Raw genomic sequence first — 26,052 nt, forward strand, 5'->3', positions numbered from 1 at the left:
GGGATTAATAAAGTACTTTTGAATTTAATTGAATCTGCTGAACTCATTGTAGGAGCAGCGCTGGTAAAAACGTTGTTAAAGGGTTGATTAAGGAGCCATGTTTTGATGACTCCCTGAAGGAGGAGTTTCAGAAAAGGCAGAAAAAGAGACAAAAAAAGAGACAGAGGCCGAACCTCATGGTGCTAAATTACATAGCCAAATTTCTTTACATAGCCAAATTACAAACCAATGTAATGTAACAAACAGGATCTAATATTCAACACTAAATATATATAGCCTGTATTTCTCTACATTTTAGGAGATTGTTTGCTAAAGGTTCTAGATGCACCTGAACAGAGGGAGGATGGACAGGCAACAAAAGGGAGGGGAGAGATGCTGAGCGCAAAAAAAGTTGATTGGATAAAATCCACCCAGTAGAGTTAAGGGAGTGCAGGGCAGAGGCAGAGCTGGATATAAACAAGAAAGGTTAATAAGACAGGTGAGACACGGGAATCTGAGAAGCAGGCTGCTGTGACTGCAGGAGAATTTGATCCCCGGATTCATTAGAAACTCAAGCATCCTTCTGAACATTGTGACTGGAATATATAAGACAACTGTCAGCAGGAAGCAGTTTTAACTACTGCTGCTGCCCTGGAGTTGGACTGAAACGAACAAGTCAACAGTGGTGAGTCCCACAGCTGCACAGGAAGTTGGTCAGGTGCAGCATGACATTTATTCTCAGCAGTTCAGCTGAACTATGGAACTTCATATCTAAAACTTTACCTAGACTTCTTTGTCAACATGCAAATGAATCAAATGAATGTAATAACATGGTAGTTAACAGCAGAGTAGACAGGTTAGGCTGACTGCTGATTATATAAAAGCTGTTGTTAAAACTGTAATGTTACTTTGAAATGTGCATTTTTCAGTAAGTTGACTGCAGCTACTGCATTTAACTCAAATTATTATTGATAAATTTCATGCATTAAGCATCCAATAACTGGGAACTTCCAGCATGGTCTGAACCTGTTTCAATGCATTATATGTGGTTTATGTAGAGGATGGATGAGCTTATTAAAAAAAAAGAAAAACTCATGTTGTCCCAACTGAGCCACTCCCTTTTTACTATTTTAAAGGTGCATGTTACAGTGATATACTGTTTTTATAACTCCACATTTTACACCAAAACATGATGTTATATTTCTATTTAGTTCAACCTATAACCTCTGCAAATCATTAATTTCATTTAATTTAATTCAACTTATTTATATAATGGTAATTCACATTAGAATTCATCTTCAGCCACTTTAAAGAGTCATTTCATTTCAGCCATACAAACATTCCAATTAATCCTAGTTATCAAACGATGCATTAAGTTTAGTACATCATTCAAATTCGTTTAAAAAGTTTTCTACCTGAGACTTGCAGCATTCGCTCCTCAAAGTGTGGAAAGTTAATGAGGAAGCCCATGGAGCAAGCATAAATGCAAAAGAATTTATTACAGTTCTAAAACTCTAATAAAATACATACTTAAAAAATATTTTTCAAAAGTATGTTCAGATGCAAACAGGTCTGTGTGGATACTTTCTGGGGTCCTGATGTCAACCTAATTACAGCTGAAAGGTTAAAACACTGTGACACAAAAATAGATCCAGAGGAAACACATAAAGCATGAAAGTCGTGTTTTGTGTGTTCATGTTCCCAATTTATTATTTTCTTTTGTATGTTACAGGACCAACATGTCACTCACCTCCATTCTTTCAGCAGAGGCCATTGAAAATGCAGTCAAGGACTGTGAAGGTACCTCGTCTTGAAAATACATCCTCCTGTTAAATTCAGTCAATTATCGTTCAATCAGTAATTCAGCTTGAGTTTCCCAACAGGATCAGAAGGCTTGTAAGATTAAGTCAATAATGATTCAAATAAATACTTCAAAATGTGATAAATACTTCAAAGTGCTATGCATATCTTAAATGCACTTTCCATCATAGAAGAATTTAATCCTCTCCACACTTTGTTTTACATCAATGTCTGAAAAGATTCATTCCGTTTGTAGCACCGGGCATGTCTGTGGGCTTTTAAAAATGAAAAACAAGAACACAGCCACATGCTGGTTTAATCCTCACAACCGCGACCAACCAGCTGACTGTCAGGGTCATGATAAACTCTCTGTGTTTGCTTTAAATGTGTGTGTGTGTGTGTGTGTGTGGGTGTGTGTGTGTGTGTGGGTGTGTGTGTGTGTGTGTGTGTGTGTGTGTGTGTGTGTGTGTGTGTGTGTGCGTGTGTGTGTGTGTGTGTGTGTGCGTGTGTGTGTGTGTGTTGGGGTGTGTGTGTGTGTGTTTTTGAGCAGCTCCAGAATCGTTCTGCCATAAGAAGTTCTTCCAGCTGTGTGGTCTGTCCTCAAAGACACCCAAGGAGGTGCGAGACGTGTTCCAGATCCTTGACGAGGACAACAGCGGCTTCATCGAGGAATCTGAGCTCAAGTGGGTAAAAACTCATCTGGGAGACAGAGAGCCTGTAATTCCTCAGACACTGACAATCCCACTTAGTACTTCCTGTAGTTTTCAGCCTTTCAGCAATGTTTAGCTATAGTATTTGTTTGGTAAATATGAGTAAATTGGCTACTTTGCAGTGCACATGTAACTCGGATTTGGGAATGAAATCTGATAAACAATACATTCAGAGACCTGATTAACTCGCAACAATAAATTAAATTCATTCCAAAATACTTTCTTCTTAAATTAAACGTTTTTGTAACTCATATTATGCCGTTTTTTTAAAGAGTTGTTGATGTTGATGGCTGAGGGCAGAAAGCATCTCCTACAGCAGTCTGTATTACTGCAGTTCAGAAGAAGCCTCTGACTGAAGCCACTCTGACATTCTAAAACAATCTCATGAAGAGGAAACTCTGGATTGTCAGTAATTTTCTTAAAGGATGAGAATACTCTATTCTGATGCATTTTATTCTCTCAGTTACCATGGCAACATCTTCACTAATGGAGATTGTGTAACACTCTGTGTGAAGAAAACATAAAGTGAGATACGAATGCTGCACAACTTTGAGCAAATTCTAAATGTAAGGCAGCCATATTGGATTTTGAGGTCTGGGTTAAAGCACGAGAAAACTGGGACATTCCCTATCAAAATTCAGGCTTTTAGGAACCGTTCTGTTCATTTCTCAGACTAAATACTTGGACATTTCAACTTCTCAAGCAAAAACAAAACAGCAAACAGCCTTCAATCAATCAAGAACAGCCAGAGGAGGAGAATGTTCTTTCTTTTTGTAATTTCATGACATAACACCATAAGTTGAACAATTCCTTGTCTTGCTGCAATGTTGGTAAAAGTTTTTGGAACTTGAAAAACTTAGCATTTACAGACATGTTTAATAACCAATGATTTTAAACATTTTCTTAAGTAAAAGTAAACTGCATAAGATAGAAAACAAAAATTCAATACAAGTCAGACACCAGGAGAAGCACTCTTGTTATATTTTGTTATATAATTCAGCCTCTCAGAGCTCAGTGATGAGTGTTTCAATGTCATATTTTGATGTTTGTGTGTGTGTGTGTGTGTGTGTGTGTGTGTGTGTGTGTGTGTGTGTGTGTGTGTGTGTGTGTGCGGGTGTGTGTGTGTGTGTGTGTGTGTGTGTGTGCGGGTGTGTGTGTGTGTGTGTGTGTTTGTAGGTTCTTCCTGCAGCGGTTCGTCCCTGGTGCACGGACCCTGAGCGATGCAGAAACCAAGAAATTTGTCTCATCAGCTGATGAGAACAGTGATGGCAGAATTGGAGCGGATGGTTGGTGTCTCATTTTTCACATCGTCCAGGTTTAAAATGACAGGAAGCGCTGACTCCATTAACTCTCCCATCATAGAACTAAAAGAAAAACAAAAAACATCCAAGCAAATTTATGACGCTAAATTTACTCGGATGTGTTACACCTTAGTGACATTAAGGTTTTCCACATTTTTTAAAATGACAAACTTTTACTAAATGGGATTTTATGATAGATCAATGAAAAGTAGCTTACGGTTGTGAAGTGGAAGGAAAATGTTGCATGGTTTTCAAAATGTTTCACTTCAAATTGAGTCCCTTTCCTTTGATATGCCCAATCAGAAATCTCTCCTTCTGTCAAGAAAACAATCCTAAATTCACAGCTGGAGTTTAAACAGAAAAGTTCAGATCAGACAAACTATAAGTCTACTTCTGTTGCAGGACTTGAAATGTTGATGTTCACAGACATTCCCTTTCCAACCTGACTGACCTTGAGCTATTTTGCAAAGAATTGGCAAACTATGTCGTTTCTAGATGCACAAAGTCGGTTTTCAGATTTTTACTTGCAAACAGTTTAAACTATACGTTATTTTCTTTACACTTTACAAAATACATTGAGGTTTCTGGTCAATTTCTTCAGAAGTTCACATGCAATTCCTCATCACTGTTGTTGTTGCGCAACACCCCCCCCCTCCTTTCTGTCTCTACTCTCTCACTCTCGTACTTCCTCTTCTGAGAGGGGAGATGTGCTACCAGCTCTCCGTCTAACGGGTCCGTTGAGTTTCCTAAATCTGCTGGGATTTACCCTGTCCAGAACTGAAGTAAACTCTGTTTAAGCTGGTTTCGAGAAACGATTCGCCTGGTTATCTGACGGCCTACATCCAGGTGTCCCACCCTTCTTCCCCCTGTGAATTAGCCAGACTGAGCAGCCTACAGCCAACTAGTTTCACAGAGCACACCTGTTAACGGTCGCTCGTTCTCTATTTTGCAACTTGCATTTGTTATTGAACCAGGTAGGTTTTAGTGACTCGGGCGAGTCCCAAGGATGAGGTTTTAAATATGGGCTACCAGCAACCTAAAAACATTTTCCACCTCTTCCTCTCCAGAATCAAACATCACAGCTATTTTACAACCATCAAAGAACTTTAAGGTGACTCATTAACTGAATGTCCACAACATCTTTTAGATTTTCTTTATGCTAAATATTTTATTAGTAAGGCATTTTTGCAAGGGTCAGTACAGCTTAATTCAGTAGCAGAAATAATCAAATAAGTAAAATCAATCATCTAGTCTATCTTTCCCTACTGCTGACACTGAGAACTAAAAAAGGGAACCTTTGAGAGAGACGGACGGAGTTTGGCGTTTCGAACCCCAGACCTGGCTTGATGATGAAGAAGGTGTGGCAGCAGGAGGAAGATGTTGATCGGCGAAGGCCAGGATCTCCGCAGGTCTGATGAGCTTCCTCTCCGCATGGATGCTGAGGTCACACAGGACTTGGTGCTGGCAGGAAAAAAGGCACCAGTTCTTCTTCCTTGTCTTTGTCTTCATCTTTGTCTTTGGGGTCTGAACCCAGCCGATGAGAGAAGTGCGATTCAAAGCCACAGATTGTGGGCCAGACGGGTTGGTCTCCATGTGCAGGACAGTCTCCGGCTCCGTGGCCCCGGCTCTTCTTCAGCTGCAGAGTTCTTTGTCCATCTCGATCTTGGCTCGAAGCTGCCCGGAGGATCCAACAAAAGGTTCCTCTTTTGCACTCACCTTATATAGGGTTCATCCACCCCCCTGGTGCGCCTGCTGTCTGCTTAGACAGATGATCTCATATCCATCACTGTCTTACAGACATTTCCTGATGTCTGTGCCAATGTCTCAGGGTTGCTCAACCTCCTGTGTCCCTTGCCTGCACAACCTTTCACCTACTCTCTACCTCCAACATATCAGTGATGTTTAATTGCAGTTACACCTTTTTACACCATTTCAAGTTTAATGTCAAAATCACATTTATATCACATTTATTTTCTTTAGCTTCTCTGATTTAGCATTCATTTATAATTTTATAACCATAACTTATATCACATTTATTTTCTTCAGCTTCTCTGATCTATCATTCATTTATGATTTTATAACCATAACTTATTAATTATTCTTATTATAATCTTAATGTGAGTTATTACAGATGTTTTTCTGAAAAGAAACCAAGAATAATACATGATTCTAATTATTTACTACTAAAGTTACAGTTACTTGTTTTTCTTGTAGTTCCCACAAATATAAGTGTATTATTACAAGTAAACCAATATTCATATAAGTATTTTACTTTGAATCTTATCCAATTACTAATAATGTTTAGATTTAATTTTTTAAAACTTTCATGCTTTAAAATAGTCTCAGCTATTTTTATAAATCTGCAGGCTGGAAACTTCCTCTTTTTCCAGGAAACCTGCTTTTCCTGTTTAATGACTCTCTCTGACTGACTATGATTTCTTATGATTAGATAGAAAAAAGTAGAATTAAAGCAAAGTTTGCATGAGACAAAAACAACACACACAACCAGATTTATTTTATTGACACTTAAGTCTACTGTTGGGCCTTGATATCACTTGAGTGATTCATTTTAAAGATAACTTTATTATTACTGTTAAACTAAAATCTCTAGCATGGGGAAGTGGGATGAGCTCGGATTTTCTTGACACCCCCTCCACGAGGTCAGACCTTTCACATGCTGGGAGTCCATCACCCTCCTGCAGTTCGCCGTCCTCATCCCCTAGAAAGAGAAGAAGTTCGTCTGGGATGTGAAGATGCAGATTCTTCATCCTCAGTTTTCACAGAGGGCTCAGTGTAGTCATCAAAACTCCACTTCTCTTGACACCCCCTCTTTGGAGTTTTGATTTCCCCCATGAGGTGATGAATGTCGAAGAAAACTTGGATCGCTCTGATTCTTCTACAGGAACCTTCGCTGGATGAACTGTCGGTTCTTCAGGATGTGGAATGGTTCTTTAGGGAAGATGGGCTGAGACAGAAGGCCTCAAAAAAAAAAAATCAAATTCTGGCTGTTCAGCAGAGCAAAGCAAAAAGCATAAGCATCATGACGCTTTATCCGTAATCATGATCCTTTTCCATTTTAATCCATCAGGTTGTGACAGGAGTTCTTCTTTAGCATAATCCAATTTCTTCACGGCCCTCCCAGTCCAAAGCCTTGAAGTTGTTCTTTGAACGGCAACCTTCCTGTAATAGTGACCAGTCTACTGTAGGATGGCATGGTGCTTGATTCTCTGGCCATCTTCTTGTAATGTTCTGGTTCGCTGTAGCTAAGAACTGGCTTGAGCACTGCTTCCTCATGGACCCCTTTCTTCATCAGTAGTACTGTGTTGAAGTTCAGTACTTACTTTACAAAATCTTGGGCGTTGAATCTCAGCTTGATCACCGTAGTTGCAGGCCGATCTTGAGCTTTAATCCAAACTCTCTGCCCTGTTTTCAGTGACACTTCAAGCTGCAACTTCCCTTTTCCTTCTCTAAGCAAAAAGGAGAAGTGTCTTCGCCTCCCTGCTTTCTGTGATGTGAACGGAGTTCCTCTGCAGGGGAAGACCTGCTCTTCTAGCAGTTGTCACTGTGTCCATCAGCACCAAGAGGTACTTCTCACCTCTCTTTCCTGTTGTCCCCATTGGCTCTGCTACGTCCATGCAGACTGAACCCCATGGGACTGTGCTCTTGATGAACAAACCTTCCATCCGCTGCCCTGGGTGCCCTGGGTAGCTGTGCAGAAAGCTGATGCAGTTCTGTTGAGGTCTCCTCCTTTTCCAAACGATCTGGGCGGCCGGCTTCCTCCGGTTTCTTCCCCAGATTTTCCTCCTCGAAGTGATCATCCATCACTCCGTCTCTCTGTCGGTTCGAGTTGTCTATCCCCCAAAGCCTCTCTTTAGCCTTCGAGCAGGGATGGGTCTAGACTATGTTGGCTACTAGCTTCACTGTCTGGATCCGGTCATTTATCCTCAGTAGAAGCCTTCCCTCACCTGTATGCTATACAGTTACTGCAAGGGTTGTGACTGACGGCCTTATCAGTCACCGTTAACTCTATTCCCTAAGAGTTAACCATCCAAGTGAGCTATTCAGAATCACACATCTGTTTTTACTGACTTGGTTTATGGGGCCCTCCTACTCCGTTGGATCGAGCCCCACGTTGGGCGCCACTTGTTGTTGCGCAACACCCCCCCCCTCCTTTCTGTCTCTACTCTCTCACTCTCGTACTTCCTCTTCTGAGAGGGGAGATGTGCTACCAGCTCTCCGTCTAACGGGTCCGTTGAGTTTCCTAAATCTGCTGGGATTTACCCTGTCCAGAACTGAAGTAAACTCTGTTTAAGCTGGTTTCGAGAAACGATTCGCCTGGTTATCTGACGGCCTACATCCAGGTGTCCCACCCTTCTTCCCCCTGTGAATTAGCCAGACTGAGCAGCCTACAGCCAACTAGTTTCACAGAGCACACCTGTTAACGGTCGCTCGTTCTCTATTTTGCAACTTGCATTTGTTATTGAACCAGGTAGGTTTTAGTGACTCGGGCGAGTCCCAAGGATGAGGTTTTAAATATGGGCTACCAGCAACCTAAAAACATTTTCCACCTCTTCCTCTCCAGAATCAAACATCACAGCTATTTTACAACCATCAAAGAACTTTAAGGTGACTCATTAACTGAATGTCCACAACATCTTTTAGATTTTCTTTATGCTAAATATTTTATTAGTAAGGCATTTTTGCAAGGGTCAGTACAGCTTAATTCAGTAGCAGAAATAATCAAATAAGTAAAATCAATCATCTAGTCTATCTTTCCCTACTGCTGACACTGAGAACTAAAAAAGGGAACCTTTGAGAGAGACGGACGGAGTTTGGCGTTTCGAACCCCAGACCTGGCTTGATGATGAAGAAGGTGTGGCAGCAGGAGGAAGATGTTGATCGGCGAAGGCCAGGATCTCCGCAGGTCTGATGAGCTTCCTCTCCGCATGGATGCTGAGGTCACACAGGACTTGGTGCTGGCAGGAAAAAAGGCACCAGTTCTTCTTCCTTGTCTTTGTCTTCATCTTTGTCTTTGGGGTCTGAACCCAGCCGATGAGAGAAGTGCGATTCAAAGCCACAGATTGTGGGCCAGACGGGTTGGTCTCCATGTGCAGGACAGTCTCCGGCTCCGTGGCCCCGGCTCTTCTTCAGCTGCAGAGTTCTTTGTCCATCTCGATCTTGGCTCGAAGCTGCCCGGAGGATCCAACAAAAGGTTCCTCTTTTGCACTCACCTTATATAGGGTTCATCCACCCCCCTGGTGCGCCTGCTGTCTGCTTAGACAGATGATCTCATATCCATCACTGTCTTACAGACATTTCCTGATGTCTGTGCCAATGTCTCAGGGTTGCTCAACCTCCTGTGTCCCTTGCCTGCACAACCTTTCACCTACTCTCTACCTCCAACATATCAGTGATGTTTAATTGCAGTTACACCTTTTTACACCATTTCAAGTTTAATGTCAAAATCACATTTATATCACATTTATTTTCTTTAGCTTCTCTGATTTAGCATTCATTTATAATTTTATAACCATAACTTATATCACATTTATTTTCTTCAGCTTCTCTGATCTATCATTCATTTATGATTTTATAACCATAACTTATTAATTATTCTTATTATAATCTTAATGTGAGTTATTACAGATGTTTTTCTGAAAAGAAACCAAGAATAATACATGATTCTAATTATTTACTACTAAAGTTACAGTTACTTGTTTTTCTTGTAGTTCCCACAAATATAAGTGTATTATTACAAGTAAACCAATATTCATATAAGTATTTTACTTTGAATCTTATCCAATTACTAATAATGTTTAGATTTAATTTTTTAAAACTTTCATGCTTTAAAATAGTCTCAGCTATTTTTATAAATCTGCAGGCTGGAAACTTCCTCTTTTTCCAGGAAACCTGCTTTTCCTGTTTAATGACTCTCTCTGACTGACTATGATTTCTTATGATTAGATAGAAAAAAGTAGAATTAAAGCAAAGTTTGCATGAGACAAAAACAACACACACAACCAGATTTATTTTATTGACACTTAAGTCTACTGTTGGGCCTTGATATCACTTGAGTGATTCATTTTAAAGATAACTTTATTATTACTGTTAAACTAAAATCTCTAGCATGGGGAAGTGGGATGAGCTCGGATTTTCTTGACACTGTGCATGCATTTAGGTTAGAGGAGGAATATGCATTTTAACCAGTTTGAAAAATAAACTGAACTTGACTGCATTGTTTGATATATCAGAATTGTTATGTATAAATGAACATTATATAGATGAACTTTGTGAAATTTGTTGAGATGACATGTATTTTGAAATGAAGCTAAATAAATTTACTTGAACTGTAAAAAAACAAAATCAATTGGGGAGGACAACAGCATTATGTGCATAGGACAATTTAAGACATACTAGTTTTATGTTTTCAGGCTATCAGAGGCCATGTGCTTAATTAGATTAAAGACAAAAAATATTTGTCTTGTGGCTCATTTAATTCAGATGTTGAATACAATTTAATCGTGGTTAACTCAATATGTTTCACTTTTCTCCAGAATTCCAGACAATGGTCCTGTCCTGAGGTCTACCAACAGAAAGAAGCCTCTGGCCATTCCCCAACCTCTGGAGTCTTCTGATAGGAGCGTCCATTCCCAGGAATTTCAAATGTTTTCTATTTCAATCTGTGTGTGCTCGTGATTTTTAAATGATCTTACATGTCCTTTTCAAGACTCCAAGCTTCAGGATGTCTTTTCTCTTGGTCCGTTGTTTCTTGTCTAAGCACATTCCGCCTGTAATAAAGAATGAAATAAACATCTGGAAGCATATATGTGCATAGTTTTCATTCACTGATTTATTTTCCACACCCACCAGGTGTAACAGTCAGACAACAGGCAAAATTTTATATTAAATTTGTTATTATAGCCAGCTCAACACAGAGATACACTGTACCAATGACCTTGCAGGTTGTCCAACAGTAGATATGGCTGTTGGACATACAGTCCAACGTATTAGGGTGTTCCCTAACCCTAACCCAGGGAACACCGAAGTCATGTCAGAGTATCTTCTAGGTTCTTAAACCTAGAAGATACTCTCTTTCTTACAGTTGAGATTGAAAATCATCAATATGGATGCATTGGCAATATGATTTGAAATTGTGTCATTCCAGTCACAAACCATATCATGAGTTTTATTGTTGCCAAACACATACATACATACATACATACATACATACATACATACATACATACATACATACATACATACATACATACATACATGACGTTTTTGCTGCAGACTTGCTGTAAGTCGCTTAAAATTCTGAATTTGATTATGAATTAAATAGGAATATAAAGAACTACATGAAAACTCGAATCAGACACCAGTCACTTACGGAAAGAAAGTTGTTTTTTCGGAGGGTTGAGGTTATCTTTATTGAATAATATGATGTCTAGCACTAACTGCTGATGATTCCAAGTGACACCAGATTTTTCAGATATATGCCTTGATCTGAATAAAACAACATCACTGTTGGACAGTTCCTGACATTTTACTCCTGATACACGACTGCAGTCGGAACTTTTAATTCGCTTGAAGTCTCTACTACCCGGACAACTAAGCCTGTAACCCTTCACTGTCAAAAGCAGGAAGTGAACGATGGAAACTGCTATAATGTGATCGGCATGTTGTTTCTTTGAGTTATTTCCATACTTTCCCCCTTTATTTGCACAATAACTAGGTGCAGCTGGACGTCTTAATTGCAAACTTCGCGAGGTGAGTGCTTCCGGTCATTTTTCATTGCGGTTGAGGTGAGCTACAGGAACATGTTAGCCTGTTAGCCGGGTTATGCTAGCTGTATCGGTGGCTGAGCAACAGTTCATGGGCAGAAGTTAAAGGATCCTCGTTAAGCTCTAACCTGCCTGACATCTGAATTCACCTTGTTACATTTTGATGCAGCACTAATATTTTAAAGGACGTTAATGAATGTTTTGTTTTCTTACATATTTACTTATTTTTCTTTTGGTGAGATTTTGCCTCGGCTTGTAGGTTTTACTCCGTCTTAGACTTGATGACAACATTAAACAGCGAATTAACTGCTTACATGAGCAGATCAATTCTTTTTAGGAAGCGGGACTTGAATACTTCGACAATAAATAGTGAGTTTTCACTCTGCGGACATGGAACGTCTGCCTTTAGAGGGCCCTTGTTATTTCTGGTTTACTTGCTCCCTCTTGAGCACATTTTGAGCACTTTTAAAGATATCTCATCACTATCATCACACGGATGATATTCAGTTCTACATTTCTTTAAGGCCTCATGAGGAAGCAGAACAACATGTCTTGCACAACTGCTTAGACTGTGTCTGATGTTTCTCAAAGGTAAAACTGGACTTATTTGTGCTCCAGAAAAGCACACAACTCTAATGGAAACTTTCCATCAGGAACCTTTAGGTATATTTGGACTTATGAAATATTGTTAGGTTAAGTAGTATCATCTCTAGAACAGAACTGGAAATTGTTTGTCATGTATTTGTTTCTTCATCATTTTCATTTCTGCAACTCATTATTTAGCTGCCTAAACAAAGCAGCCCTGGACCGTCTGCAGGTTGTACAGTATGCTGCTGTCAGATTTCAGAGAAAATCACTTTTTTTCATGTCACATTGTTTCTTGTCCTGCTCCACAGGCCCCCATCCATTCAAGCGCATCACTTTATGATTTTGGTTGTTAGTTATAGGGTTTTGAATAGTCAGTTTCTGGCATAGATCTCAAAACGTTTCCATCTGAATGTCCCTAGGACAGTGTTCAGCAACTTTTAAAGTCCCTTGAGCCAGTCATGGTCCTGCTAAATAAAATCAGTTAGAGCCACAAAATAAATAAATAAAACTAGTCAAGCTGTACAACATTCCCTATATTGAAATAATTTTAATAAAAATTATTTATTTTGAATCCAAGTACCGGAAGTCATTCCCATATTTTGGAAAATCAATAAAAACTGCTGCTGCCCAATGCAAATGCAAAATGTGTTTCTTATTTGGGGGGGAGGGGGGGGGGGGGTCTTTCAAAACCTCATGTCTAAATCAACTCACATAGATAAAGATAACTGTTGAAGCCAGTCGTGCTGTTGCATCTGTATTAGAGACAACTCTTGTTTTTCTATCAGTTGTGGTCGTAGTTAAGAAGAGTGATTGTGCAGGGGCCAATCTGCACAGGGGCCGCATGTGACTCTGGAGCCACAGATTGCAGATAAGGTCACGTGAGCACAGTCTCTGCCAGGTAGCAGGAGCCCAAGAACTCTGAAGCCCTCTACCCTTTGGGGTCGGTGGATTCTGTTGAGCATTTTGAAAACGCAACTAAAAACTCAATATACTTAGAGGACTTTTGTACTGATGCTTGCTGTTTAGCTGTTGTCTGAGTGATCTGTCTTAAAAAGTGTTATTATGAGACACATCAAAGAAACAAGAAGCTTCTCAAGAGGCAGTCTGTCTTTTAGGTTCTCATAATCCTATTTGCCTGTCTTTTTTAAGTAAAGTTGTAAGTTGTATCATAAACATTCCTCCTTTTTGTGTCAGTCCCTAAAGCACTCATGGGAAAACGTGAAATAAAGGTTAATGCTAGTTAATGTTATCATGAGTCAACAAAGATGTGTAAAATTCTGATATCGAAGATCACGTTTTTCAGTCATCACATTTTGAGTGATGACTGAAAAAAATACTATAATTGTAAATCCCTCAGAAGCCCTCAGACCTGTTCAATAAATGAAAATATTATTGAAAATATATAGATTAATCCCACACAGATTGATTTTATCAAGTTAATTGATATTTCTGCTAACAGCTAATGAAAACATGACATTTAAAATTTGAATATTATGTGAGACCAATAAAAAACTATTTTCAAAAGCAGAAATATGGGCTTAATGAAAAGTATGTTTAATAACCGCTTACAGGTTGGAATTTACAAAAGGTATTGTTGATCTGACAAATGAGACTCTTATATTCTAATTTCTAGAATATGACTACTCTTCCTGCAGGCACACGGCATGGTAACCAGACTGTCACCTGAGGAAAGGAAACCATAACCCAAATTTCACTAATGTTAATGATTAGGTAAGAAAGATTCATTGATGGCATTGGGTCAGACTGGATTAAACTGAAGGTTTCCATGTCCAAACTCTTTGTCTTTGTCCTTTCCCAGTCCTAAAATGGCCTCAGGAACACAAGACAAACAGTACACACCATCCCTTCTCAGCTTTTTCATTTATAACCCTACGTTTGGACCACGCGAAGGAGAGGTGAGAGGGGGCTTTCAGTGGAGGACATCTCTCTGGCTTCTCTGCCAAACCTTGTTCTGGACTAAGTTTCTCATATCATATTTTTTTCTCTCAGGAAGAGAAAAAGATTTTGTTTTATCACCCCAGTGAGATTGAGAAGAATGAGAAGATCAGAAATGTGGGCCTTTGTGAAGCCATTGTTCAATTCACCAGGTACAACACATCATTAACACTTGATTTCACGATGCCTCTGCAAAAACGATATTCAGGTCATTTGTCACTAAAACCTCCAACTCCTAAGTAATTGATTGGGATTTAATGTAATGCACCAACATGAAGCTGTACATAGTTATGAAACGGAAGGAAAACGATGACTGAAAATCAGACAGTGGGTTGTGTATTTGTATTTAGCTCCCATGAGTTAAAGGGGTATTACTATGTAAAATTGACTTTTTTGAGCTTTACTTCATGTTATTCCCTCATAAGCATACATGGAGTGTTGCTTTGATTCTTCTTGCATGTTTGAGAAATCCTTTAATCTCCCGTGGCAACCATTCAGCTATGTAAAACACCTGGGTGGACCTAGCAACGGCTATGCACCACATAATTCTAAAATTTTCCATTGATTATCCCACCCAGCTGAACCAAGCTATCGAGCTTCTGTCTCACAGAGCAACCCTCTCCTTGTGACTTCCCCACTCAGTTCCTTCAGACTAGCCAGCAGTAATTAGCAAACACCTGGTGGAACTCGTATCAGCAGTGCTCATTATAAGCTACTCCCTAGTGTAACAGTAGTAAAGTCCCTGTTAAAGGGTTAATAGAGGAGCCATGTTGTGATAACTTCCTGAATGCGGAGTTTCAGAAAGAGCAGGAGCTTTTAAAGAGACAGAGGCCCAATTTCAAGGGGTTAAATTACAAAGTCAGATTTCTTTTAAGTCATATTTGACATATACAGCATTTTTAACTGAAGCTAACATAATTGATTGTGCTATAAAATGGTACTATGTTCCTGGAAAACGCATAGTACTGCCCCTTTAAGACTTTGTAGAAGCTCATTTTTACTGCAGTTGCAACTGGAAGGCTGATGGTTCCACATTTGCAGGTACTTTGTGAAAAAACAAAAAGCTGGCGGGAATGAGGAAATATCTCTGTAACATTATAATCAATTCCTCATCAAAAAACCCACAAAAGATCGGTTAGTTATCTTTTTTTAATGCGTTCTCTTTTTCACACCCACTTCTTTGTTCCAGGACTTTCTGTCCAACAAAACCAGCAAAATCCCTTCACACACAGAAGAATCGGCAGTTTTTCTTTGAGCCAGAAGAAAATTTCTGGATTGTCATGGTATACAGCAGCTACAGATTGCCTCAATTCCTCTGGACTTATTTTGATATTTAGTCAGAGTAACTTTTTGTGTTGTTTTTCTTGTGCTTTTGTTCCGCAGGTGGTTCGAAACCCAATGATTGAGAAACCGAACAAAGATGGCAAACCTCCCACAATAGAGTATCAAGAAGAAGAACTACTTGTGAGTTAATGACGAGTACCTTGTTAGGGGTTTTTAACAAAACATTTAAAACTTCTCAACTTATTGATTTTATTAAAGAGAAAAATCATAAATCATTCACTTGCTTCTAAAATATAATGCTGATTATTGCAGTCATTAAATGTTGTGTCTAAGATTTAATTATTGTATAGAATTAAATCCACAGACTACAGCAGAAATCTGGTAAAAATGTTAAAGGGTTAAGAAAGGAGCCATGTTGTGATAACTTCCTGAAGGCGGAGTTTCAGAAAGACCAGGAGTTTCTTAAAGAGACAGGCCCAATTTCAATTCGTTAAATTATAAAGTCATATTTCTTTTGAGTCATGTTTAACCAAGGTAATATAGTCACTTGATCGTGCTATAAAATATTTTGTACCTATAAAATTCTTAGTAGTGCCCCTTTAAATGACCTTTATCTTTAGTTTATTCTAAAATTTTTACATTTTTTCTTATCCATGCTTCTTTCATTCTTTGGCCTGTTATAGCTTCTGTAGGGATAGACAATCGAATGCTATTGTTAGCTATTGACAGACAAGCAGGTCAGTTTTTTGTGGAAACAGTATACATTTTCCAGGGTTTAGCTTGAATTCAGGGATTTCCAAAATGCATCAATATTACAGCATATTCGATTTATAAATATCTTCCTTCAACCAAGGAGTTTGGTTCTGATAGGAATTCAGACGAGCATCTCTTAAAAGATAAGGAAGAAATGTAAAAGGAATGTCAGTTTTTAAAAAAAATAAGTTTTATGTACTTTTTCTATATTTAACAAAAAAGATGTTGAAAATTATTCATATGTTGAAAAGAATTCATTAATTATCAATGAATTCTTAGCAGTGAGCTCCAGCTCTTTGGAGTTGGAGAGCCTCCTAACCATCACCCTAATCTAAAGCTCGCTCCACAGATTATTTGATTCAATTCAGGACTCTGGCTTGGCCACTCCAGAACATTAACATTACTTCCACTGGAGTCATGTGATACAGATAAAACATGAACTTCAGGTGGTTTATTTATTTTTTCCAATTTGCCACCATGTTCTCTTTTTAAAGGATACGGTTTATGGTGCGGTGGTCCGGCAGTGCTACAGTATGTACAAGGTGAGAGCTTTAGACCACCTGGTACCAGTAAAAACATACTTTCTTTAAATCGTAGTTTTAATCATTTTGTTATTTCTCTGGTTCTGCAGCTGTTTAACGGGACTTTCGGTCGAGTGATGGAATCCGGCGGAGTGGAGCTGCTCATCCAGAAGCTTGAGAAATTCTTCTACAGGGTAAATGTTGCCGACTGCTGTTGCTAGGTGTCTTTTTGTTTGGCCTTGTTTTGGACTGTACATATTGTCTTTGTCAAACTAAGTCCAGCATTGCTTCTTTTTTCAAGTCACCAGAGCCTGTCGGTGTTTCCATAAGCATCTGAGTTTTGGCTCCTCGGCTCCAGAGACTTTGTCGGTGTGTGTGTGCGAGCGTGTGTGTAAACAGCAGGATGATGTTTGGAGTCATGGTTCATTTCTCGGCCCTTAGCGACCTGCCTTGACTGTGTCCACTTCTCACCATCAACATAATTGCCTAAGCCTGTCACATTGACCAATTAATCAATTAATTGCATGATAAATTTAAATAAGATAATTAATTTTCACTCTTTTTAATATTTTTTGTAGGGCAATTTTATTTATAGACTTAATAATCTTTTTCATAAATGCTTTGGGTTATGTTTGTTCTTTTTTTCCGCACTTTATTGTTTTTGGTTATTTATTTATTTTTTTGGTTATTTAAACTATCTTCAAGTTCTTGTGTTAAATGCTCTTTGCAAAGTTGGTGTTTGTCAACCTTTTAGACGGCGAACTTGCATTCGTTTATTGCCTTAATTTCTGGGACAATTTATCGTCCAGCTAAATTTGTCACGGTGACAGGCCTACTCTTGCCTTAACCAACTCTGTATAAAAGTTTAAAAAATTCATTTTTAATTAGGGAAGACCTTAAATTGATCCAGGCTTCCCTCTCCACCGTGTAACCTAAACACGAAGAGAAAGTAGACGCTGCGGTGTTCTGTGTCTGAGCTTGAATGTCAGCTGAACATCTTATCCCCTCTCTGATGCAGGAGCTTCTGCATCACATCGGTCAAAAACTTCTCAGTCTGCTTTCTTTATTGCATTGTAAACTAATCCTTTGTTGTTTTTGTCTCGTCTTTACTCTGGGCTGTCCAGTATCTGCAGACGCTCCATCTGCAGTCCTGTGACCTGCTGGACGTTTTTGGAGGCATCAGCTTCTTCCCCCTGGACAAGATGACCTACTTGAAGATCCAGTCCTTTGTCAACAGAGTGGAGGAGAGCCTGAGCCTGATCAAATACACAGCCTTCCTCTACAACGACCAGCTTATCTGGTAGAAACTGTTAAAACTTTACACGCTCATCCAGCTAATCCGCTCTTTACCAGAATCGGCAACTCCCACTGCTTTAAAACAACCCTGCATGTGTGCAGCCACTTCCAACACTATAATCCCACGATTAAGTCATAAAAACATGCTGAATAAACAGAGATGGTACTGAACAAGAAGCCTGATCTTCTTTATGGTTTGCATGCGACCTGACAGGTCACACATTGTCAGCCTGCTAGATCAGTAGGTAAATACATGGATGTTAACTAAAGGTGATTCACAGTAAACAGTCTTCAGACAGGAGGGGGTTTATTTAGTTAGCACACAGATACTCTGTCTACTCATAGTGTCCATTTCACGCCTGAGCTTTAGTTACAAGACAAAAAAAATCATTTTTAAAGGGTTTAAAAGTGCATTTTTTATTGTTGTTGTTGTCATGGTTGTGTGTGCAGGAGTGGTCTGGAGCAGGACGACATGAAGATCCTCTACAAGTATCTCACCACGTCTCTGTTTCCCAGGCACTCAGAGCCCGAGGTACATGGAGGTGAACCCTGGGCACAAGGCCTTGCAAATGTCTTCATACCTACTGGACGTTTTCACATTTTAGTGTTAAAATGACACACTTCAAAATCACCAAGAAGAGAAGTGTCCTGCTGTTAGGGACAATGAAGCCAAATACAAGACAGTCGACTCAGTTCAGCTTATTTCCACAGCACCAATTCACTACAGATGTCGTCTCTGAAGAAGAAAGTCATTTCAGTTCTATCACACATACATTCAAATTAATCCTACACTGCAAAAACACTAAATCTTACCAAGTAATTTTGGTCTAATTTCTAGAGCAAATATCTCAGTACATGTGAAATAAGACAAACTAACTTAAAAGTAACTTTTCAGCAAGATGTAGAGGCTTGTTTTAAGTAAATAATTCCTATTGATGAAAAGGTTTTAGTCCATTGGCAGATAAGTTAACTTATAGCATGAAAAAAATGTCTTTTTATAAGTGAAATAATCTGACAATAGAATAAGTATATTTTCATCAATGATACGGAATTACTTATTTAAAATAAACTCCTAAATCTTGCTGAAAAGTTACTCGTGAGTTAATTTTATCTCATTTCAAATGTACCAAGATATTTTCTCTAGATGTGAGACCAAAATTACTAGGTACGATTTTGTGTTTTTGCAGTGAGTTATAAATTAAGCTCAGTTTATTATTCAAATTAGTTTACAAAGTTTTCTATTTAAGAGAAACCAAGGAGATTGAATCGAGTCATTAACTTGCAGCATTCACTCCTGGATGAACATGTAGCGACAGGAGACGATCTCTTGTATTGTGTCGTTGACTTTACAGCAATCCGTCATACTGAGCATGCATGTAGCGACAGTGGAGAGGAAAAACTGCTTTTTAACAGGAAGAAACTTCCAGCAGAACCAGAACCTGGCTCAGTGTGAGCACAGAGACACAGAAAAGAAACAGATGAGCTGATATAAAGATGTTTGTTTTGTGCTAATGAGAAGTTAACAGCAGGAGATGGAGAAGGTTTAGGTTTAGGTGAAGGCAGCATTATGTCAGCTGATTCCCTCGTCCTGGAAGGAACCACAGCCAACGGAACGCCACACCGGGTGCAGCTTTAATGGAGAGAAAAATAACTGAGAGAACACAAAAAGTTGACAGTTGAAATGACAGCAAATGATCCAAATTGGAGAATAGTAGAAGAAGAAAGTAGCAAAGTGAGAAGAGAAGACTTGAAACTCGGACAAATGTTCACCTAAAGTAGATAAGGATACAGGTAGAGCTGCACTGGAATGCTAATGATCAAAGTACGTTCAAAGTCCGGACCTAAAAATAAAGACAACTTTTTGTTACTCATTTCCAAAAGTTTGAGGGTATGAAAACCTCCACAAGTCACCTTAGTAGAGAGAATCAGAATTCATAAAGAATGAATTTATCAGGATTATTTCACAGCGTGTTTCAATCCTGCATCAAGATCTTGAGCATTTAATAGTTTTCCATGTTCTCTACAATAACATGACTTTGGTGGCCTTGTACCTTTTAAAACTGAACTGTTTTGTGTTTTTCCTGTTTCCTGCTGCAGTTGGCTGGCAGGGACTCTCCTCTGAGGCCTGAAGTCACAGGAAATCTGTTGCATTATGGGAGGTAATTCCATCTTCTCTTTAATCCTGTACTCTGTAAAAAATAAAAAAAACATTTGAATTCATCTGCTGCTCTCATCCCTGTGCATCACGGCATGCACTGGATGTGCTAATTGAATTTTTGCATCATGTTTTTCAGCAGTCTGTGTTTGATGCTGCTGTATAGGCAGGTTTGGACAGAGGATGGGTGGATTATGTCACTGTACTAAAATATGGCATTATTCAAAACCTATCTTTACCTCACTCATCTCCCAAAAGTAAGGAATTCATACCTAATGAACCCCAAGATAACATTTTAGCAGATCAATAAAAACAACCAATTTCCTAAATTAATTTCTTGTCATTGTGGCTGTTACGGCCCGGCTCAGATGGCTGCAACAAAACTAGGGAGGACACGGCAACCAGAAACATTTTTAGCCCTTCAGAGGCATTTATTAAAAAAAACGGTTGTCTAAGGGAGCAATGGGTGCTGATAAACCGGCGTTCTTAAAAATGTACTATTTCATTATTAGGATATCTGTAGTAACAAGTTTCATATCACAACTTTCCTAAAATAATGGCATATGTCATTTTTTTTTGCCAAAAGTGATTTTCTTTTTCTTTCTGTTTTTTGCCTGACTCATATTTTGGCCAAAAAGAGGTGGGTTTTTGTTGTTGTTGTTTTTTTTTTTTACAAAACTCACTTTTGGCAAAAACAAAAAAAGGTGCCGATATATAATAGAAGCTAAGTTCATTCACAAATAATCATAGTCACCGTGGTGAAGACTTCATCTAAAATAATTGTACCTTTGTCATTCACTTGTTGGGTCTATATGACCTGGTACATTTTTCACTTAAAACTTATAGATTAGACAGGCATCTCACTCTTCTGAGGATCTTTGTCTGGATTTATGCTTACGACGGTGCTACGCTGACATTAGCTCCCTTCCTTACTGCTTTGATATTCCGGCTGAAGACTCCTGCTTTGGTTCTGGACGATGGATGTTGAATATGTCATCATTTCAAAACCACTACATGTATTGTGTAACTTTTAACTGGTGTAAAACTCCAGACCACCTCACAGTCCTCGCTCCCCTGTCTCCGCGTGTCCTCAGGTTTTTGACAGGACCTGCTAACCTCAAAGACCCAGAGGCCAAATTCCGATTCCCCAAAATATTTGTGAGTGCAGAAGACGGATATGAGGAGCTGCATCTGATCGTTTACAAGGTGTGTGGAATCAAAACTGACACTGTTCTGTTTTTTGTTGTTGTTTTTTTGCTGCTGATCCATTCATATCCTCGCTCATATTATAAATGTATCAGTGACCAGGTCATTCATTATCAGGATGATTTTCTAACCTAATCTGTAATGGAGGGGATTTTGGTTCTTGTTGATCATGGTAGCTGTAGGATTAAATCTCTTCCTTCTCTATGGATGGATTTTTCTGGATTACGTGGCTCAATTTTAAAATGAAGTACTTCCAGCAATGCTTATCATCCGATTAGTGTGAATTTTCAACCTTTTTGACCTAGATTCTGCACTGGTTTCCTTTTTTTTTTTTCTCTCATTGCAGGCGATGAGCGCCGCTGCTTGTTTTATGATCAGTGGTAAGTTAAAGCCTACATTATTTATTGTTTTGTTATTTTAATCGATTCATGCTGTCTTCTTCCTCATATTAAGCTGAAATAAGACCTTTTATCCTGTGGCAACTGAATTTCTTCCCTCCGCCATCTTTTCCCAGCCAATGTGGAGCTGACCAGGGAGTTCTGTGAGCAGCTGGACGGCTTGGTGGGCCCTCAGCTGACTCTGCTGGCATCAGATATATGTGAACAGTTCACAATAAACCGCAGGATATCTGGGTCAGTGCCAGCTTCTCGCTTCCTCCCCCATAAAGTTTTATTTAGTTTTACTCCTCTTCTCAGCTGTATTAGTGTCTCGTAGCATGAATAACAATAGTCATGCAACTTATAAAGCATCTTAAAAGCCTCAGTGTGATGCATGAACTGTGTTCAGTAATAGACCTTGTCTTAAAACTGTCCTTTTCCTTTTCGGGTCCACAAATACAACTCAGTCGAATGTTTACATACTAATAATGAAGATTATGAATGTTATATTCATTCTGGGCTTTTAAAGACACATTTTTCATTGTTGAATGATAATACAATAAATGATTGTAATAATAGTAGCAAGCAAGAAAAGCAATTGTTTATCGTAGATATTCTGTGATGCACATCTGGTCAAAATGATGCATACTGTCCCACTAATGTTGGGATAGAATTCACTTGGCAAAACTACACTCTTTACAGCAGAAGGTCATTGTAAACGGCATCATGGAGGAGTATTAATGTGATGGTGCTCTGAAGGCAGTGTCGGAAAGAACGGGGGCTTTTTAAAGAGACGGAGGCACAATTTCAAGGCATCAAATTACAAAGTCAAATTTCTTTGAAGTTATGTTTAATATGTACAGCACTTTTATAACAACTTTTATAACTGACCCTACACACACACACACAGCTTTCATAAACACTTACCAGCTTTTTACTTTTTTCTTCCTCAAACTGGTCAGTTAGGTGATTATTTTGTACTACTGTTTCTGTAGCCTATTAGCAAAAATAAAAAAAAAAGACTCCATCAGGGCAGGAGAAATGTTTTTGTGGAACAACTACTGTAAGTAGCAATGTTTGCATGCTGCTTTAACCTGAATGCTGTTGCTATAGCGAGGGCTTTGTGATTCCAGTTCTGAATTTCACCTGTCATCATGTGTTACCTCTGCCTGGCTGGCAGACACAGACAGAACTCTAACATTACTGCAGCTCTTAAAGGGTAACTCAAGCAAGGCAGCACTAAGGACTGGCATCCCGGTCCATGTGTCTTTGACCCCATCAGTTAGCTCCAGATCCGTAATCTTAGACCTGCCCTGGCAATTCGATGGGCTCCTCGTAATCAACTTAGTAAAGAATGTGCTGAATAAATAATAAGGTTCCAAATTCCTCAGCTATCATTCACATCTCCATCCTGAATTTGGGCTTCTGCTGCCTTCCACTCAGCGATCCACTTCCTGTTGGAATAAAACAAATTGATCCCACTTTCATAGGAATGACAAACTGCTACTAAAACCCACTTTCAGCTGTTTTGGTTCATCCTGTCCTGTTTGTGTGTCTCCCATTTTGTTGCTCTAGGCCGGAGAAGGAGCCCCAGTTCAAGTTCATCTACTTTAACCACATGAACCTGGCGGAGAAGAGCACCATTCACATGAGGAAAACCGCCAGTGTGTGTCTGACCTCGGTCCACCCTGACCTCATGAAGATCCTGGGAGACATCAACTGTGACTTTGCGAGGTACAGCAGCAGATCCTGGAGCTTTATTAAACAAATATCCAAGGTGGTGTTTTTATTTCCTAGTGCCATGTTGCCAATCTGCTCCGTCCTGAAAGCACCAAGTAGATACAAGTGATTAGTTTCAGTTGGAGAAAGTCAACCTTTTAGTGCTCTGTTCCTGTAAGAGAACACCACAGAGAGCCACATCATTCTGAGAGATTTTTCACGTTGGAGATTCTATGTTGTGTGTTTTTACAAGTTTTGCAAAATGACTGATAAAATGGCTATAATTTTTATGGTTTAGTTTATTTTTAAGCTTTCATTTTTGGCATTAAAGACATTCCACAAACAATAGCAGTGTACTTTACAGAAATGGGATCAATTCCTTGTTCCGTATTTTGAGCTGTAGGGTACAAATGAAACCATATGTTTACATACACTGAATGAAAAGACACACACACATTTTTTCTCACTGTTTGAAGTTAAATTTGACCAAACTTTTCTTGTATTAGGTTTGTTAGAAATTCCCAAAATTATTTCTACTTGCAAAATGCCAGAAAACCTGGTAATAAATGATTTCTTTTTTATAGCTTTCCTCAAATTCAAGTTTACATACATTTGGCCAGTATCAAGGGTAACTATGTAAATATCTGATTTGAAATGTATGGAAAATTATGTTGAAGGACGACAAAACCTACTTTTCTCGCACAGAGAGTCATATGGAGGGGTTGTGAGCTTTTGTGTTGCCCTTCACAAAAAATGTTTTGTTTTTTGAAAATATACCAAGACGTTACATTTCAAGTTTTATTAAAAATTTAAAGAATAGCATAAATGTACAAAACCAATCAGCAGGACTTTTGCTAAGGGCACCAAAATGGCCAAAAAATGCCTTGCATCATCCCTGCTGCAGTTCTCCTCATTGCCATCTTAAAAAAAGAGATTGTGCTGCCATGGTTGAGGCTAAACTGTCTCGTCCAGCTCCGCTGCCCCTGAAGGCGGTCTAAAGCAAGACTTTAGTTACTTCCATTTCTTTTGAGCAGAGCGAACACGAGCTGACTGACAGAACTAAGACCCTCCTCCTGGCTCTGATTGGTTATTTCTGACTGCTGTATTTCTGCAGATGGCTGTAAAGTCACAGGGAGACAGATAATCACTCTCATGTTATACAGTCATGACATGGTGACGGTATTAACAAATATGTTAAAAAAAAAAAAAAAAACATTTTGCTAATGAAAGTTACATACTGCAACTTTAAGCCTCAAAAAATCTATTTGTATACAAAGTACAATAAACATTACTGCATGTACTTCCTCATCCTGATTTCTACCAATCTGCTCCCAAGGGTTGACGAAGATGAGGAAATCATAGTAAAAGCCATGACGGACTACTGGGTCGTCGGCAAGAAGTCGGACCAGAGAGAGCTCTATGTGATCCTAAATCAAAAGAACGCCAATCTGATTGAAGTAAATGGTATGTCCTTCAGCAGGAAGTACAGTTGTGTATTCTAACCAGAATGTGCTGTCATGTTTTCAACCTCATCCATTTTCATTTTTGAATTCCAGAGGAAGTGAAGAGGCTTTGTGCGACGCAATTCAACAACATTTTCTTCTTGGACTGAGCAAACAAGATGGCGACTGATCACACTAAAAACTGTCAGGGTTTCAGCGGCAGCATCAACGTAATGCAATAATTGCATTGTAAAATAAACAATATTGTTGAAAAGCTTTCTCACCAAGTTTTTTATTTAATAGACTAAAATTGTAATTTTATCTTGTAATTACCTGTAAAAAAGAAAATACAGATTTGACTTTACATGTACTGCATCTCATTTTGTCTGTACATATTTTTATGATTTTGTCATCTGTTTTAAGTTTGCCCGTATATATTTGTGGATATTTTTATTGAGATCATGATATTGTCTCATTCTAATTTAAAAACTGACATGTACTGATGTGTTCATTCCAGTCTTATTTGGTGATCAGTTATGGTTTTAAGATGTCATCATGTCGGAACTATTGTTAGGGTTTGTATACAACTGCACTAACTTGAAATAATAAATGAAGTAATTTTCCTAAATGTATAAACTGCATTTTACTCTTAGCTTTAGATCACAAGTAAAGGCTATGAAACATGCATCTGTGGGTCACTATTAACATTAAGCTTAAACAGGGATTTCCTGGACACAGTAGATTACCGTAGAAAGAAATTGTGGTTTACTACCATGTTTAAACACAGCAGCTTGATTATTATACTCCTTGTGATGTCAACAAAAATACAAAGCCGAATCAGCTGTTTTGTTCTGTTTCAGTGAGCTTTTTAAACACTGTATTTTGTGAAATACTTAAGTGAAAATGTTTTTCATTAGCCAGATATTTTGTTGTCACTGTACATTTATTAGTGGGGAACATATGCCCTAATGAATAGTATATCTAATTACAATTAATTGGAAACAAATAAGCAGTTATAATTTGATATGGTAAAGTTGTACCTAAAATATAGAAAACACTCAATCTGAGGACCTATACTTTAAAGATAGTTCTTAGCTCTAAGTCCTTGTCAATCTTGGAATTTAATTCATACCAGACAGTCTACCACTGGAACAGACATCATTAACCAGCTAAACTAAACT

General features: G+C 38.7%; 2 protein-coding genes and 1 long non-coding RNA gene across 3 annotated transcripts; 2 read left to right on the forward strand and 1 right to left on the reverse strand.

Annotated features, from left to right (window-relative positions):
- Positions 1-430: 430 nt before the first annotated feature.
- pvalb9 (parvalbumin 9) lies at positions 431-10,612 on the forward strand. The gene is made up of 5 exons (XM_028026964.1): positions 431-664; positions 1,712-1,779; positions 2,330-2,462; positions 3,666-3,775; positions 10,345-10,612. The coding sequence occupies exons 2-5, from the start codon at positions 1,719-1,721 to the stop codon at positions 10,368-10,370; spliced, it is 330 nt and encodes a 109-aa protein (XP_027882765.1). The 5' UTR covers positions 431-664; positions 1,712-1,718; the 3' UTR covers positions 10,371-10,612.
- A 777-nt stretch (positions 10,613-11,389) lies between these two features.
- On the forward strand, positions 11,390-25,503 carry ccz1 (CCZ1 vacuolar protein trafficking and biogenesis associated). Its single transcript, XM_028028620.1, has 17 exons — positions 11,390-11,560; positions 13,818-13,893; positions 13,982-14,078; positions 14,173-14,270; positions 15,308-15,401; positions 15,502-15,582; positions 16,650-16,697; positions 16,787-16,870; positions 17,801-17,976; positions 18,423-18,504; positions 20,070-20,131; positions 21,222-21,333; positions 21,680-21,713; positions 21,848-21,965; positions 23,286-23,444; positions 24,766-24,893; positions 24,986-25,503. The coding sequence occupies exons 2-17, from the start codon at positions 13,880-13,882 to the stop codon at positions 25,039-25,041; spliced, it is 1,443 nt and encodes a 480-aa protein (XP_027884421.1). The 5' UTR covers positions 11,390-11,560; positions 13,818-13,879; the 3' UTR covers positions 25,042-25,503.
- LOC114151425 (uncharacterized) lies at positions 20,478-21,214 on the reverse strand. The gene is made up of 2 exons (XR_003596937.1): positions 21,043-21,214; positions 20,478-21,003 (listed from the first exon to the last, which is right to left on the reverse strand). It is a non-coding gene; the product is annotated as an uncharacterized LOC114151425 (long non-coding RNA).
- Positions 25,504-26,052: the final 549 nt, after the last annotated feature.

Source organism: Xiphophorus couchianus, chromosome 9 (assembly GCF_001444195.1).
Source record: "Xiphophorus couchianus chromosome 9, X_couchianus-1.0, whole genome shotgun sequence".
Lineage (NCBI taxonomy): Eukaryota > Metazoa > Chordata > Actinopteri > Cyprinodontiformes > Poeciliidae > Xiphophorus > Xiphophorus couchianus.